At 37.8% G+C, this 18,717-nt stretch overlaps 2 protein-coding genes across 8 annotated transcripts in view; both read right to left on the bottom strand.

The window, feature by feature from the left end:
* Positions 1–686: 686 nt before the first annotated feature.
* On the bottom strand, positions 687–4,686 carry LOC139458871 (UPF0449 protein C19orf25-like). The gene is made up of 2 exons (XM_071240307.1): positions 4,462–4,686; positions 687–2,674 (listed from the first exon to the last, which is right to left on the bottom strand). The coding sequence occupies exons 1-2, from the start codon at positions 4,592–4,594 to the stop codon at positions 2,394–2,396; spliced, it is 414 nt and encodes a 137-aa protein (XP_071096408.1). The 5' UTR covers positions 4,595–4,686; the 3' UTR covers positions 687–2,393.
* Positions 4,687–9,756: 5,070 nt separating this feature from the next.
* Positions 9,757–18,717, bottom strand: part of LOC139459606 (ral guanine nucleotide dissociation stimulator-like 1) — a 40,832-nt gene continuing 31,871 nt past the window's right edge. For all 7 annotated transcript variants that reach the window (XM_071241168.1, XM_071241171.1, XM_071241170.1 and 4 more), the window contains one exon: positions 9,757–18,234. In XM_071241168.1, coding sequence (XP_071097269.1) covers positions 18,089–18,234 — 146 coding nt within the window. In that variant the 3' untranslated portion in view covers positions 9,757–18,088. The remainder of the gene's footprint in view (positions 18,235–18,717) is intronic.

The following is an 18,717-nucleotide window of genomic DNA, read 5'->3' as shown; positions in this document are numbered from 1 at the left end:
AGCATCGATCTACGCAATTGAAATCGATGACATGTATCAACCAAGTCAGTGAGCCTGACCCTCCGATCATGTTAGTGCCTTTTACGACAAGCATAGTCGCCTTTTATGGCAGGTATGGGTTGCTGAAGACCTATTCTATCCCAGAATCATAGAGAGTGAGTGAGCTAAGCTTAGAACACTATGTCCCCATAATCACAACGGCCTGACATACATTTACCACTCGTGAAGTCCAAAGAGTATTGGTATGGCGCTGACAGACCGAAGATGCTGACTTGCCTGCAATTCTTGCTCTACCCCACAACCAGCTGCCCTAATATGAATAACTCACTCCTACCTTCTCCACAACATGGCTGTTTTACTGGTAATGTTCAAGGGTGCATCCAGCTTTTATAAAAGAGAAGGGTTCAAATATCAAAATTCTCTCTCAGTCAATTTTACTGTCTACATAAATTTGGTTTTCAAAAAGGACTTATATGATATACTGTTAAGTGGTCTTAAACCAAACACACACTTGTCATTACATAATCAGTTTCTGTACTACAATATGAATGTAACACTTTGTACAAATGTGCTCAGATTGCAAATGAATACAATTCCAATTTCAAAACCTGGCTGTATTATAGAGTAAGTGATGCCGAGACGTTTTCTGGTTTATATCACAAACAATAAAACAGTTTCTTCTCCACATCCCTTTAATCTGCATAATAAATACTTACAGTTGTAAGTTCCAGTCACTCACAACAATCAAACATTCAGACTAGACTCTGGTAACTTCATACTTAACTGCAATACAGGATTGTAATGCTATAAATAAATGCAATAACTAGTGCATCACTACTCAAGATTGTTAAAATCAGATCTCCAACTCTGATACAATACCTCTCTGTGTACAGGTCCAGGGGTGGCCCTGAGCTGACAGAAGCTCTCAGGCCAATCTGATGTCAGCTATAAAAAATCAATTTGGCTTCACTTCCTTACCACCTTGACTAAGGAATTTTGATCTTAGCGGAAAAAAACTGCCACGGAACACAAAGAGTGAGTGAGTGAGTTTGGTTTTACGCCGCTTTTAGCAATATTCCAGCAATATCACGGCGGGGGACACCAGAAATGGGCTTCACACATTGTACACGTCGGGAATCGAACCCGGGTCTTCGGCGTGACGAGCGAACGCTTTAACCACTAGGCTACCCGACCGTCCCCCGGAACACAAAGATACGATCAACAGCACACATTATTAGACCTCCTCCTAGGGCAATCTCATTAAACTCAGATCTTGTGCTTGCTTCCACTACACAAAGATCTGAGGACATCGTATTCCAATGTGTGTGAAAAGCCGTACTAAAATATGCCATTTGAAGGGGGCGTGGCCTAAATGCAAATGTCCGATTGGGATTTTAAATTTTCCAGACCCCTGTATTACATGTATGCACAGTGGCATACTTAAAACACTCTGTGATACTGAGCTAGCTGACAGACTACAGCCTTCAAAATGTGACTATTCCAGCCCTTTTCTTATTTTACTAGCCACAGGATATTCATACTATTGGGCTTGCATTTATTTCTAATGTTGACATCTGTAATCTGGACATGAAGTAGAGAGTGCTTGAGTGAGTTGGGCTGAACACTGTTGTGAACAGCATTCCAGACATATCATGGCATGTCAGCTCAAAATGATGCAGGTCTGACATTTACCACTTTGGTGGTCAAGAAATAAATCATACAAGAAATAATAGCATTATTTAGTTTATCATTAATACCTGATAATTATGCTTGGTTAATAGTGTTAGAAACATGGACAATCATAAGTTTAAAGGAAGGTATCATCTGATGATTGCAGAGCAAATAAGTGAATGGTATGGTGGCAGTGTCCATTTTAAACATGGACTTGAGAATAGGTGGGTGGGTGAGTGAGTGGGTCTAATGCCACTTTGAACTGTATTGAAACGTGGACTTGAGAACAATTGAGTGAGTCAGTGACTTGGGTTTAAAGCCACTTTGAACTGTATTCCCCGGGGATTTATCTGGGATTCCAAACTAGGATTCCAAAAGTGCCTTCGCTGGCAAATTGGGAAAATATTCATTTTGTTCAAAATTGAATTTTTTAAATGTTCATATTTTCGAAAAATCTAAGAATTGGGAAACTTGTAATTTTTACTGCCATTTTCTGCAGACTTGGGGCCAAATACCTCTGAACAGGTCTGACCACATGCCTGCGTCCCAATGTGCCTCTCAGGAAACATATTGAGTGCTGTGGACATACTGTGTCTCAGAACCCCCCAGACAAAGACCGTGCAGGTCCAGTGAACACTTCCAGGCAACACAAAACATGCACCAATTTTAACCATTGTTAACTATAGCCACACATTTGAGAAATCTTTCCAAAGTCAGCAGACTCATGATTTGGTTTTGACTGTCTTTGCTGCTGACTTCAACTCGGCAATGGCTTCTGTGACCTCTGTACCCAGCTTCTCTAGCTGCTCAAACTGATCCTTTAGGTTTTCAGAGGAGGATTTTAAAAGTTCAGTTGTATTCAAGAGTTGAAGTGTCTTTAGATATGTTGTTCCAATATCGGGCATTTCGGGGGATTTTCCACTGTGGTCACCACTCTCCATTGGCTTTTCACTGTGGCTGCCCATATCCAACGATCTGTCTGCACCTGACAATGGTGTGGAATCTGTATGCAACAAAAAAATCGTTTCTGAACTGCATTTGGTAGAGTGAGTACAATCGGGGCGAACTGGAATTCCAACATGTGATCATAGGTTCCTGACGTCCCCAAGGGATGCAACTCTACAACTCTTAGACGACTGGGCCATCCATGTCACCCTTTTGGCTAGACAATATTTATTGTCTTGTCGGTTATATGGAGTAATCAGGGCTCCAGATAAGCTGCGTATCTGCGTAAAATATGCATCAGAAATATGCAGTAAAATAAAATCCAAGCGTATCAAATACGCAATGAACATTACAGATACGCTACAAAAATAAAACTTGTTTGTATCATCAAAATATTGTGAAGTAACCCTGCGTATTCGATTAGCTAATCAGCAACTTATTTTGAAATTATAAATGGGCATTCCGTCAACCTTGCCATACTCCACGATGACAGTTACATCACGATCATTTGCCATCACACTTTCTTGTGGAAGTATCGTGGTATTTTTTAGTCCTATAAAGCTCTCGAACCCACACGACACCAGTTTGCAGGGACTAGATGAATAGTGTTTTTAAACATTTAACTTAAATACCCACATGTGTAAAAACTAGTGGGTAACAGAAATTTGAATACCCAGATAGAATTACTGATACCCAATGATTTTAAAATGCATGGGTAAAATACCCACAACACCAAAAGCTTATCTGGAGCTCTGGTAATGTACCCAGTGTTCAAGTCCTTTGTATCCTGAACCAGTATGCAAAGGGTACATTGTCTCACACAGTGGGCAGATTACTCCATATATCCCAAGTGACAGGTTGACAATTAATTTATCTTACTGGCATGATTATCACCCACGCGAGTAGGCCAATTAGCAGGTCAGGAAGCGCTTATCCCCAAGAAAACCCCTGACTTATTTCTGCAAGGTGACTGGCTTCACACGACAGGCATAATATTTTAAATTTGATGAACACTGTCTTCCAGTCCAATCAAGCTGGCAATTAGTTGTAACTCATCCATAACAAAAACACACTAGCTTTCTCTTCAATATGCCTTTAATAAAAACATGACCAAGGCCAGTTTATTCTGAGGAGCACTGAGGAGCAGCTTTGCTGTGCAGAGCTCTATTGTTTTGGTATGAGAATTGAATTGTGCATGAACTAAATATGTGATATCATGCTCAGAAATTATTTCATGCATGATTTGAAAACACCAAGAACTGTTGACATGCAATGTACAAGAAAGGACAATACCGCTCCTTTTTGTCATTCTCAGTCTAAAACATGTACCTAGTGATAAATAGGAACTGAATAAAACTGATAGGTGAGGTGAAATTGGGTTTAACGTCGTGGCCATGATTATTGCACTTATATAGCAACGTGCATGCACTTGTGTATGTGTGTGGGTGCTTTTACTAGTCCGGACTGATGCCGATTTATACTGCTAGCTCACTGAGATACCATGCCGCAGTTTAACATGATAGAAAATATAAATTTAGTAACATTTTGATTTTGATCAAAGAGGACAAGCTACAAATTCTGAGGACGGGTGAAATAAGGTTTTCACTGGTCTTAATGAATTTCAAAGGTTGCAAGTGTATTCAGGGTTTGATATTGTATTAAAATGAATGAAAATAGTGGCGAACATATTCTAAAGCGACTCCCTTGTCATAACAAGAGAGTGTAACTATGTTTAACCCACTGACAATTGTTGACAATAATAGTCTATGCCACTATGAATCAAACTTGAATATTCTACACCTCATGACCTGAATCAGTTTTGTTTTGATCTATCATCTAGCCTACCTCTCGATATGCCTGTCACTCCGAAAGTGAATACGGGGTCGTCATCTTTTGAAGATTTAATGTCTGTCATTATCTGGTCTACCGTCGGTGGCTTTGGCCTCTCAGTTAGCCTGGATGTACCTGACATTTTCATTTGGGCAAATATAGACGTACAGCTTTAGAACTACAACACACGTAGGTCTGGCAACGTTGTTCTCCAGTAAACCCGGAAACGTGGTTTCTGGGACAGCGCCACCTTTTGGCACGACTAAGGGAGATAAATATCTTCCAACTAACACAAACTCGATCAACTATTGGGAATGCGCAGTCGTGGAAGTTCATCGTCAAGGACTGAGTGAGTGAGTTAAAATTTAACGTCGCATCGGCATTATTTCAGACATGTAGCGACGATACAAAGTATGAAACATATTTGAGCATACTATATTTAAAAACAATTTATGAAATATATTTGAGCATAACAATATTATATATACAGTTTTAAAGCACGGACTATAGGCCACTAGTAACCAAAGCTAGGCCACCTTGTTAGGGACCATGGGGACTTACAGTACTTCTGCTTCCTGCATGATACCCCAGCAGGATTTACGTCATCACTTTAGCCACTGGTGGTTGTGCACAATGCTAGCCAATATTAAAAAATACTCATCTATGAGTTGGCTTAAAAACACTGGTTGATGATAGTTACATTGATTAGTTTAGGATTACGTGACACACAGCCGGACAATAATTTTCCGGTACTTTAACCTCCTGGACAGAGCCTTCAGTAATGTCAGTTAATAGTAGCATCACAGCAAATTAAAAACAAGCATTCAAATATTCACATACATATTTAAAATTTATTATACAGACCAATTTCTTTCAAGTAATTTATGATGAGATGCCCGCCGACACGGTAAAAAGATATCTTTTAAATTTACACTTTAATAATGTGAATCCCTTGCGATTGCAAAGTCCACAATATATGCTTGACGGTGAAACTTTCATCACAAGGGATACACTTCCATGAGGTTCGTCCTCATCTGTCTTAAGCAGATATCCGTGCACATGTAAACTGACTGTGGCCAATACGACATCGTCATGTCTTGACTGGCAACCCAAATAGGTTTGACCGATTGTTTGTTTTAATTCGTGAAGTTTATTGCTTCCTGGTTGAGTGTCCCACCTCTTTTGCATGAGATCCCGAAATCGCTGTACAGGATAAGTAGTGGAGATAAGGGATTGTCAAGAGCTGCTTTAACTGCAGCATCGGCTTTTGAGTTACCTGTTATGCCTACATGACTTGGTAACCAGCAAAAGACGATGCTGCATTGGCCAGTAGAAAGATCACTGAAAAGTTCTACAATATCTAGGATTATAGGATGAAGAGACACCTTTAAGTGCCTGAAGGCATGACAATGAATCGGAGAAGATGATAAAAAATTTAGATTGGTTTTGATGTTTGATATAGGTCAAAGCTGTTAAGATAGTTTTGGCCTCAGCAGTATAAATTGAACTAGATCTTGGATTCTTGAGGAGACAGTTCAGGATCCAATGATAGTGGCACTAGCAACTTTGCCACCATCCTTGGACCCGTCTGTAAAAATGGACCTGTGAGAATTATATTGAGTGCGCAATTGGTTGTACGCTTGTTGATAAACCAAAGGATTTGTTTCGGATTTTTTTAGTTGGGATAGAGTGAGGTCTACCTCTGGCTTCACCATCTGCCGGGGAGGAGACGACAGAAGACGGTAAGAACCAAGCCCCAATCATAAAAGATTCATATACAGTAAACTACGGTTATAACGAACACGCTTATAACGAACTGACGGATATAACGAACCTACTTTTTAGTCCCGACTATTTGCTGTAGTTATGCTGTATATATGCTTATAACGAACTACGGTTATAACGAACTAAAAATAGTAGTCCCTTCGAGGTCGTTATAACCGTAGTTTACTGTAGTAGATTTGTATATTACAAAACTAAGCTAACAGAACCACAATAGTTGAGATAGCTTAAAATGATCTTGCTAAGCCTGCTAACTGACCCGAGGAGATTTCTTATTAACATCACGAAGTAGATAATGTTTAAAAGTGTTAGAGGTAATTTTTTTCAAGTTTCTTTTGAAAATGTATTCATCACTGTGTGCTTGTGAGAGAACTGATTCTGGCTTATCACCATAATTCAAATGTAACATTGGCACATGTCAAGGGTTTATCCTGAGTCCCCATAACTTTATAATGTTCATCAAGCAGTTTGCTAGCTAGACGTTGGAGGAGGAAGGTGAGAGAATCTTATGATTGTCATGAATACCATTGACGTATCGTTCAATAGCTAAAGAAACATGGTTTCACAAATTTTGGTTTACTTTACAAGATGCCACACATACAAATCGAATTAAACGATCAGGAATATATGTTATTGCATATCCCGCGCGTAGTGTGTGCATGTTGATATAATACGACACAAACGTACTAAAGCCTTCCAAAATGGTTTTGCACACCTTAATCAAAGCTAACATCAGCTAACCATACTAAACACCGTTTCAAAATAAACATTATGTACTTACGAAACACACATTTGTGGTCGTATCTTGAGTGCCTAGGAATAGATAAGTTGGGTGAAATGGGGTTAACGCCCCGTCCAAGATTATTGCACTTATATCGATGTGCATGCACGCGTGTGTGTGTGTGTTCGTGTGTGTGTGTGTGTATGTGTGCTTGTACTAGTTCAGACTGATGCCGATTTATAGTGCTAGCCCACTGAGATACCATGCAGCAGTTTAACATGAATATCCCATTCAGACACAGTATACTGACTCCAAGCCGACCAGTCCTTGTTTCAGCTCCTTAATGCCAAACGCCAGACAGGGTAACAAGTACAATCGTTTCATGTCTTCTGGTGAGATGCGGTCGGGGATCGAACCCCAGACATTCTGCTCTCTGGGCAGACGTTCTATCACTAGACCTCGGAGGCGGTCACCAAAGTTGAAAAATTCACCCTCTGCCTTCATCCTACCTACGATTTCATTTAATTATCTCAGAAGTACAAAACATACAACTGTAAGCAAGGAAAGATGTTAGCTGACAGTCATATGAATGTTTCTTACAAGTTCCTACAATTCTTTCAAAGCCTTCCAAAAGTTTCAAATGTGACATTTCCACTGGCCTTAACCTAAGTCTTCCTTTATCCAGTCACAGATGTGGGTTGACTGTTATAATAAAAACAAACCCCTACTACTTCATCTCAGTAAGAACACAAAAAACATAAGTTTTGTTCATAGGTATTCAATTTATTCATATTCAAACTGAATAGTTACACATCATATATATTAAAAAATTAAAAATCTACATATATTTTGATATTCAAGCAAAAAATCAGCCAGGCATGACCTTGACATTGTCACAGTTTGGTAAGACCTCTTGTATTTATGTACTGAGGTACCCTTTTCAGAATCACTAAAGATACACATTTCTTGTAAATGCAAAAATATTCACAAACAAAGTTTTTGTGCAATTCGCCAAGTCAATTCATAATAAACAACCCTTAAATGCTGGGAGACGACTGTTTATCAATAATAATTAGTTCAATGAATACATCATCAATTTCACAGCTTGGTGTTCCTTTTTATAATAATAATAAATAATAATAATGACAATAATATTAATAATAATCATCCTCCTCCTCATCATCATTATAACCAGGTAATGTATGGGGGCACATTTCTTCTACATTAATTAGTAGAGAATATTAAAATGAATTCCTTTGGACAAATGTTATACCAAGTCTGAAAACAAATCAAAAGTCGACTATCTTCATGGAAAAGAATACTTTCCTCGTTTAAGGGGGATATATATGACATTCCATATCAAAGTTCTCTCTATCTGGTTATACATCATATTCTAATTATGCTTCATATAACCTGAATAATTATGATTAATATTAACTCTGACAACATATTAATATAGAGAGGGAGAATAATCAAGCAGACATGTTATCATGTAATCATAGGTTTATCATTAGTTAATCCATATTTATATTCTCAGTGTTATGTCAATACATCGTTCCAGAGTAAATAAAGAGTTAATTTTATGGTAAAAGTAACAAGATAACAAACATACCATTATGAATATATGCATATTATTTCATATTCTCCAAAATTTAATCTTTCAAGGAATAAATAGATATGTTGTTCAATAAGTCAAATATACTAACCATTTTAATATACTGAGCAAAGTTTGGATTAAATAGTTTAATAATTACATCTTATTATTATGATCTGGGAAATAAAGTCTCCATTGCATTAAAAAAAACACAAGTTCAGAGCATTGCACAAATTAAATAAAAGTACTATGAGATCTATGTATAAATAATGAACAGAGAAAAGTGGTGAAATAAAAAAATATATCTTACATGGAACCTAACATGCAATCATTCAACCATATGGAAACTAACCATGCAATTAAATAGCTGATATCAAATTCAGTTTATACATATACGTAACATATAAGAATATTCATATAGTATTTAATTCACTTTTCATTTTTTCATTTGATATTTTGATGAAGTTTTGAGTTGTTTTACAAAATATAGTATTAATATGTGTGTAAAGACAGTGAGGATATTCAGTATACTCTCAGAACCTAAAATATCAAAAATAGAGTGAAAAATACAATCAAATTTGTGATTAATTAATCTACAAAAGCACACAATTATTTTTGTTGTCATTGATTTTGTTTTTTAAAAAATCACAATCCTACTCTCCGACCAGCCTGGCGCCATGGTAGTATCATGTGAAGGTAACACACCTCGCTGAATGCATGTACATTTCATGTGTACAGGAATCATGAAGATGCAGTGAACAGGACACAGTGATAATATGAAAATAGAAATTCACAAACCAAGTGCTAAACCAACAGAGTGCCTGGTGTTAACTGGAGTAAAAACAAAAGATGCAAATATGTCCGACATCTTTTTCACGGGTTAATGATGTTTGACATAGAAATGATGAGGTCTGGATTGAAGCAAAGGATGGAGGTGTGGGTTTGAATAAAGGATGGGGGCGTGGGTTTGGATAAAGGATGGGGGCGTGGGTTTGGATAAAGGATGGGTGTGTGGATCTAACCGGAGTGTGGGTTTGGATAAAGGATGGGTGTGTGGATCTAGCTGGGGATGTGGGTTTGGATAAAGGATTGGGGTTTGGATAAAGGATTGGGGTGTGGATAAAGGATTGGGGGTGGATAAAGGATGAGAAAGGGTTTGGATAAAGGATGGGGGTTGGGGATGGATAAAGGATAGGGGTTGGGCATGGATAAAGGATGGGTGGGTATTGAGGTGGTGGAGAAGGGATGGTTTGGGAGTGGGACATGTAAATGATGATGGCAACGAAAAACATTTGTGCCTGTTCAAGAAAAAAGAAAACAAAGTAAAACAAGCTTGTGTACCGGTAAGATTTGTACAACATTGAGCAAAGTAACTAAAAGCATGAATACGCACATGAGGAAGCCCTTGTCTGCTTTGGATAAATTCTAGATAAGAGTTGGAGGATATATTACTGAACAAGAGGGAGTCAATGATTTGGGTTTAACACCACTTTTAACATTATTCCAGTTATATCACGCTGTGTCAGCTTAAAGTGGGCGGAAAGCCCAAAGTGATGCAGGTCTCAAACCCATAAGCAGGGGCATTGTGCTGACAAATGTAGAAACAAAATGGGGCGAACCAGAATTTGAACACCTGAACATAGGATTCTGGTGGGTCCAAGGGATGCAACTCTGCACAGTGAACTGAAGTTTCATTACTCACCTTGATCATTCTTTTGTCCTTATAAGAATTCGGCTAATGGTGCTTATTTCAACCCAAGTATTTTCCAGAAAATACAGACATTTATGAAACATATATGAACTGGACAACATAATAGAATGCTGGAAACTCAAATTCATAACGATCTACAGCCACACAACTATTGGTGAAGGACCTTCTACATCAAATCTGAGTGAGTGAGTATGGTTTTACGCCGCTTTTAGCAATATTCCAGCAATATCGTTGAGAATAACGATTGGGTGCATGGGACCTATCCTTTGAAGGAAGACAAGAATGGGGTACTGGGGACCTGTCCTTTGAAGGAGTGAGTGAGTACGGTTTTACGCCGCTTTTAGCAATATTCCAGCAATATCACGGCGGGGGACACCAGAAATGGGCTTCACACATTGTACCCATGTCGGGAATCGAACCCAGGTCTTCGGCGTGACGAGCGAACGCTTTAACCACTAGGCTACCCGACCGCCCCACATCAAATCTGAAGGAGTTGGGGAAACAGGCAGTTGACGAGTGAGTCAAAGGATGCAAATTGGCACTCCCCATGACCAGCTACACCGAGCTAGATTCTGTAATGTTAACCATATCCAGATGCCTTATTTCCAGCTTTATAAGGGTTGCTTCATATGTTGTTAGTTGTTACTATTCGAGCTTGTAAATATTTCAGGATAAGTTGCATCCTTGAAGGGCTTGTGACTTACGCCTCAACCAGTTGAGCACCATACGGATGAGCACGTTATCATCCTTGACAGAATCAAACTCAGAACAGTGTAGTGAACAGGAGGCACTACCAACTAAGCTACCCAACAACTCTGGTTGGTTCATCTCTTTTCTATGCCACTAGAATCACTGATCGACTTAGTTTGATATATGACTCATAATCTGGAATTTGAACCTACTAGCAGCAAATCCTGACATAGCCAAGGGACACAACTCACAGAAGACTTGATGCAGTCGATCCAAGGCACGGTGTGGGAGAACAAAAGGCCCTAGTCAATAAGGATGTTGTAACACAGACAAGGGATTCCACAAGGTTTCAACATCAAGTGTCAAGTGTGACTGTCAACACATATACATCAGCACAGAAATAGCACAGTGGGAATCACAGACAATATTATAATAGTTTGAGCACACGTTGTCAACTTGATAATAGATACAATACATTTAATTTTCATCCCTCCATTTTTCCAAATATCAGTGGTCTGCCCTTTTTCGTAATCTAATTTTACATGATTTTTAGCAATTAAGGTCTTATAAACCTTTTGCGAACACCTGGTGTCATCGCAGAGGTTTATAGATCCACTTGTATAATTGTTGCCACTATTTGGCATTTTATGCCCAATTGAATCTGTTTTGGAGGATAATCGAGACTGGTTATTATTGGTGTTGATGTTTTATATTTACCCTGCTTTCAGCACTTATCACCAGTCTAACAACAGACAGCAAGAGGGGGAACACACTGTACCCCATACAGCAATCAAACTCAGTCCTTTGGTTTGTAAGTGAAGGCTGTATCCAATAGGCTTAGTTCATACTGACATCAAAATATCCCAGAAGGTGATACAAACTGATCAGCTGATGACATGGCAACTCAGTAATCAACAGTATGGGAGGAACAAGCATAATGAGACTATAAAATAGTATACAGATTACCTAGCATTGAGACATGTCTTCAGTAATGGGATTCTATTTCCCTTGTGCATTAGGACTTTGAATATCAAAATATACTTTTTGACAAAAAATATGAATTAATGATTGAACCCAACTCAATTTATCATGAGAATAGGTTCGAATAGAAGGTGAACTATTCAGGTTCCGGGCTACAAATTACATATTTAAAAAGAAATTAGCACAATAAGACAATATGTACATGCAGTTTTCATTTCAATGTTGTGGACTTCTGAAATATCAAGCTAGTAATACTGATTAAACAGGTGGACATAATTTCATGGAAATTAATTCAAGAATCAAATCCACATTCCTGAAAGAAAATAGAGAAGTGTATGAAAATAGCCCTGGTTATGATCACAATTATCAACACTTTTACATTGCAAAGATGTTTGTGTTAATTTCAGTACTGACAGTAATAGAACAACGTGCATTTCAGTTGACACAAATAGAGTACAAACAACAATATCTTACAATATTTCACAAAGATACCAATACGGAAGACAATTCATAAATAACACTCAGAGACAAACTTTCAACGCCATTGACAGAAATTTCTATTTCATTTTGAAAATATACTTCAGGAACAAGTTTGAGGAACTAAAGATGCAAGGTTCTGATAACTGTGCTAACAACTGCACCATCAATGTGCATAAAATCTCCTGCAGTTTCTGTGTAACATCTAATCTATTCAGCAGTGACAGGAGATAGCTAAAGCTATTTGTGTTGGTTGTCATATTTAGTATAAAGGTCATTCATATTACAAAAACACTGTGTGATATGAATAAAATATTCAATTCTTTTTGATAATCCTCAGTTTTGGAGCATGAGGTAGGCATGGTATATTATAACTCCCTTAAAGTAAGAAGAGGCAGGAAAATGGTCAAACCTACTGTGACTCAAATATTTCATGTTTTAATCTAATAAAGTACTACCACAGAATAGACTCTTAAGCCACTTTTTGAAACCTTCAGCAATATCCTGGTAGGGAACAGCAGAGTTTGGCGATGGCCATATTCATGGGGGGAACCGAACCCAGGTCTTTGGTGCGATGAGCAAATGCTTTAACCACTAGACTACCAGTACACCCATAATGATAAACGCAAAGCAAATATAGGCCATGTTTTCATGATTACTGATGTTGAGCCACTTGTTTTCCCTATATGCTGGTATATTTACATCTACAGTTTCTTTCTTATTGTCCTTTATTCTTGTGAACAAAAAGTCAAGACACCAAAGAAATATAAAGTTGAATTAATTTCAGTGTTGACTGACAGTGATATTTCATACTATTTGTAAAATATTAACGAATGTCATATAGACAAGACTCTTAAAACTAGGGTTACAAACTATCTGATCTTGAGAAAAACTGTTTATTGTTTCAACACAGACGAGGGCACAATTCCACAATCAATCTGACAAAGGTGATTGAGTGTAGCTCCCACACAACAACACTGGCTCACAGCAGTCGGTGCACTAAAATCACTCTTTCACCAATTAATAAATTGGGACCGGAAAACAAAACTCCTTAAACTCCTTGTAGATGAGATGTATATGTACAATCTGATAATATTTCATCTATATTCCCTGAACTTTGCAGTTTCATTACGAAAGAATGACTTGCAGACATTTTCCCACCTCAACTTCCTGATAAGGTTAGCTAACTACTAAAAATTGCATTGTGACTTGAGAAATATGCAGAAATGGCAAAACTATACTATAACTACTATATATATATGTAGTCTCTACAATGCTGTTTCATCTCAAGGGTCATGGTGAATGCTGATTCATTATGAGATTGTGACCTGCAAGATTATACTCAAGGCACTAAATAAGGGAACAAACATATCACACCTGATACTGAGACTTTTGCTTTCAATTTTCATTCTTCCTAAATATTCTAAACATATTTCAGTTTTAAAAATTGAAAGATCAATATCAAGGGCAAAATTGTCCCTTTGTGCTAAAAATAGGTTTGAAAAATTCTCCATTAAATGCAGATCAATGCTAGTTCCCTTATTTTTTGCCATGAGTATTTTTAAAAACTATCTGTGATCAACACTAGTCGTTGACAAGGCTATATAAAGGTTGATGTAGAAGAGACTGACTGAATCAGATTTCTTTTAAGGATGTGAATCTAGAGGAGAAACTCAAATACAGCAAGACCTTGTTAATCTGGACGTATATTGTTGAAGTGCAATCATCATAATTTACTAACTTCCACACTAACATGTTGATGTGCACGGAACATAACAATACCTGTCCAGAATGCCAGATTTCCAGATTAACGGAGGTTTACTGTATGGAACTGGTTTTCTTCTTGTAGAAAGACTAGAATAGCACTGGTACTTAATCAATATACCTGTCTTAAAGCTTCGTTCTTTAAGAAAAACAATCATCCTAATGATGAAAGCTGAGGAAGGAACCTTCTCATACCCTTCAAACTTTCCCAACCACACTCAATGCCAGGGGACTTATCTTAAAATGGTTTTGGAGATGGAATTCATGTATCCCCTTTTCTGAAATAAAACATGGAAGTCAAGGGATCCTTGACATGACCCTAGAGTTAAATGATTTTGGGGTCTCTACATTCAAACACAACTGTAGACCTCAAGGACCTCCCTTAATTCAATGCTGTTCAATATCTAACTATTTCCAGTATATTTTGGTAGACAAGTATTCCTTGGCTTGCTGTATAAAGGTTGTTGGCAGACAGAAAATGGAGACTAGTTTAGCACCGATAGCAATAATGCATAACATTCACTCTTTCTAGCTAGTGTTTAACTGTTTAACAGTTGCTTACCTCCCTTGCTTATGTACAGCTACCCTGAGTGTCCAAGGTGTGACTTGTTTTAAGTCTACTACTCTTTCTCATACATGCATACAGTCCTATTCATTTTCTTCTTAAGACTTGCTCAATTCATTAGTCTTTAAGGATAAACAAAAGTTCCTTATTAATCAGAGTTGGATAAATGAGAACTCAGAACTTCAGAACATTTAGCAGAGGTCATCTGGTGTAATCTATGGGGCGAGTACGAGACACAGTCAGAACTGACAAATGACCTTCACCTTCCTAATATCTGGTGTGCAAGTTGGAGTGAAGGCCACTTTGAACAGTATTTCAGTGACATCACAGCGTGTACGCTTGATGTGGGAGGAATGCACAAAGTGATGAAGGTCTTAGACGTTTACCACTTTGAAAACACCCATCGGTATGTAGTCAGAATCATAATCAGGATAAAACAATCCTAGGATTCTGGCACACCAAAGGGATGCAACTCTGCACAGTGAATTGTAACATCTTAGGCAAATGGGCCATCTGTTTCCCTGACATAATGAACTTATAACAATAATGAAACATAAATAACTTGTGTTTTACATTATTTCAGATATAGCATTACAGTCAGCTTAATGTGGAAGAAAAAACAAAAGTAAAAAGCTCTAAAGGTTCGCCACATACGAGGAAGAACTTGGATTTTCATGGAAAATTTCAGGAATGGAAGTTGAATTTTTTCACAAGGAAATGGTAGTGTCTTCACAGTGTACTATCAACCAAGGTTGCTTCAATAGAATGCTGCATAATTATTTCAGTTTAAAAAGTCTTTTCGTACTACTATCCCATATTTATTATGCTGTTACAACACTAGACAACTATTACGAATGTTCAACAGCATACACCAATTGTAAACTTACATCCATTTACTGACTGACACTTTAGGACAGACGTAATTACGGTATTGTTAACCTATTTTACTCTAGTAATAGACCTTATTGACTCACTTAGTCATGAGTACTGGGGTTGAAAGGTGCATCATTCACTGCACTTATGCTCAGGACATAATCGATACTGCTTTTGTCAAATTGATACAGGAAAATCTTCATTGACTGATACGTCAAATCAATGAGTGAGAGTGATGCTGCATAGACGTTTAAAACTATATTGAAACTTATCATCGCTGTTTCTGTGCAGCCAAACCAAGTATCCTGACTAGCCGAATCTGGAATTCGAACACATGGCCACAATCCTGGCACAACTAAGGGACAGAACTCTGTACAGATTACTATTGAATCATGTTATCAATGTTAATGCTATTTTTTACTGGTGTTCTTTGTACACATCTTCCTATAAATTAACATGGTTCAATAAGGCCACACATTTTTTATTTTTTGTTACACAGGCCTACCACCCCAAGAACAAAATTAAACATAATAATATTTATTATTATGTCTCCTGCTAGTAAAATAGACCCTCCATTACAATAAAAAATGTTATATATAAATTCCATGTCTACATCACTGTCAGTGATTCAAAAAGTCAGCTGCAGTTTAACTCCATGGCAGAATTTCTTTCATATAAATAAATAAATGATATGATTGGCATAGCTATTTAATTTTATTTATAATTCAACAGACCTTGTGTGGAAAAGCTGGAAGAAATCCGTGAAACATAAAATTAAAAAAGTGTGGCCTAAACATGCACACAATCATTCCTTGAATTTCATATTTCTGAATTTGATTTGTTTAAAGCAATCAATGCCTAAACTGCCAAACTAGCAGTATCTAAAAACTCCTTTCAAAACCAACCTACATATCCTTCTAAAAAATATGTGAATCATTTGGTATTGATAGATGTTCTTACGGTATTATCCTCATGTCAGAGCACAAAATATTGAAGGGCACCAAATCTTGGATGAATAATTCAACACCCACAAACATCAGGGTAACATATTAGTCTTAAAAGCACAATCAATTTACACCTTACCTTACATGCAATAATCATTTCGAATAAAGTAATCATTAAAAGTATTGTGATAACGCATGTTTATCATTTATAAAACAAGGTTTCATCCTTACCTGTATAAAGGTAGTATTCCTACCTCTTATCACCAGGTACAATTCCAGCAAAATGGTATCTTAAAATCTAAAATAATCTAAGACCAGATCTCTATCTGTCATGGCACATTGTAAACATAGGAAAATAGGAATATGATAAAAGCACTGTTGATTCTAACACCTGAAACTTCAAATCAACGATAACACAACAACACACACAACAAAACAGACAAACAAACAAACAAACAAATATCTTCAAACAAACACACTGACTAGAACCATTCTGGAACTTTCATCACTTTAAACAATAATCAACAAAACATATCACACGACACATGTCAACTTCACATACAAAGCATGTAAAAAACAGGACAGTCACACGTAACCATGGTAACAAATAATGGAAGATACATCATGATTTCATTCAATTGATGAACTCCTCCACTGCTTACAGCTTCAAGGTAACATCCTCCATTTTTGAGTATTAACTGTAATATGACATCAATGATTGGGTTTCACCTTTAGATCATAGGTGTGTAACGATAAGGTGGGATCACAATACGTTACGAATCTCAATGCTATGGGTGCGATACGATTCGTATCCAATCACGCCCCTGAGTCATTTGTGTTAAAATTTCCGAGATCGAAGATCCGATATTGTAGGGCAGAAACATATAGAGGGTACTGTGACGGTTATGCTATTTATAGCCATCCCGCAAACACTACAGAATCTGCCTCAGCTGTTTGTTGAACTGATTCTGTTATTATTGACGTTTTTACATCAATATGATTTGTAATGTTATGTATCATGTATACATGGGTTGTAAATCGATGTATTGTACCATGAACCATGTAACATAATACAATACTGTATTGCCATATCGTTACACCACTATTAGATCAATTGTCCTCTCTATTATTCAACAAAAGCGACGAAACTAATACTATGCACTGAAATAAAGCAGAATTCAGGCACTGTATAGAAGGTGAAAATCATCTGCTTATGTCTTGTTCTTATGACGATCTTTTTATGCCATTTTTGTAGAATTGTATATCTTTTGGAGTCAGTTTCTCTGATCAGAAACTAATTTTGACTGCTTTTCATGAGATCAGTGTTTGTTAATATTCACGAGGAAATGGTTCAACACTCAAAAGGCTATACGTGTTATGGTCTTGCTTCTGGTTCCAAGAAATGGGGAAACAAGTATCCATGAAGGGGTGATGTTTGTTGTGCCGATGATGGAAGCAGTGAAGATGTTGAAGGACATTCTCACAACGTGTCATCTCATCACTAACACTCTTGTGTTCACATATTGCACATTGCCAAATACTACAAGCTTAGTTTCTTTCCTCGACGCTTCCCTTTCCGCCTGAGGGTGAGAGTTTCATGTTCTGCACGAGTTCGCACCACAAACTTCAGATCAATACTGCTATTCAAGGCATAGAAGACATTAGATCTCTCCGGTATCAAAAGTTCTGAAAAGGAAAGGATGGAATATCAAAGTGTGTTATCAGCAACATCATGTCATGGACTAACACAATGAAAAACACCTCATCCCAATTATACGTACCCACCACCCAGCCGCCTGACTGACACTCTTTCCTACCTCATCCCTGGGACTGACACCACTCCACCCCACCTGACTAACACTCTTCCCCACCTCTTCTAATGGACTGACACCAGCCCACCACTCCACCCCACCTGACTGACACTCTGCCCCACTTCAGACTGACACCAGTCCACCCCACCTGACTAACACTCTTTCCCGCCTCTTCCAATGGACTGACACAAGCCCACCCCACCCCACCTGACTAACATTCTTCTCCACCTCATCCCTGGGACTGACACCAGTCAACCCCACCTGACTAACACTCTTCCCAACCTCTACCAATGGACTGACAACAGCCCACCACTCCACCCCACCTGACTGACACTCTGCCCCACCTCATCCCTAGGAC

The sequence above is a fragment of the Haliotis cracherodii genome, unplaced genomic scaffold, assembly GCF_022045235.1.
Source record: "Haliotis cracherodii isolate W230 unplaced genomic scaffold, xgHalCrac1.p SCAF_13, whole genome shotgun sequence".
Lineage (NCBI taxonomy): Eukaryota > Metazoa > Mollusca > Gastropoda > Lepetellida > Haliotidae > Haliotis > Haliotis cracherodii.
This window is presented reverse-complemented; position numbering and strand designations above follow the sequence as displayed.

Excerpts from the sequence above, each read along its gene's own strand:
- LOC139458871 (XM_071240307.1), bottom strand. The coding sequence starts at position 4,594 with ATGAAAATGTCAGGTACATCCAGGCTAACTGAGAGGCCAAAGCCACCG. Across the intron at positions 2,675-4,461 it reads AGTGACAGGCATATCGAGAG|ATTCCACACCATTGTCAGGT; the intron begins GTAGGCTAGATG and ends TGTTGCATACAG.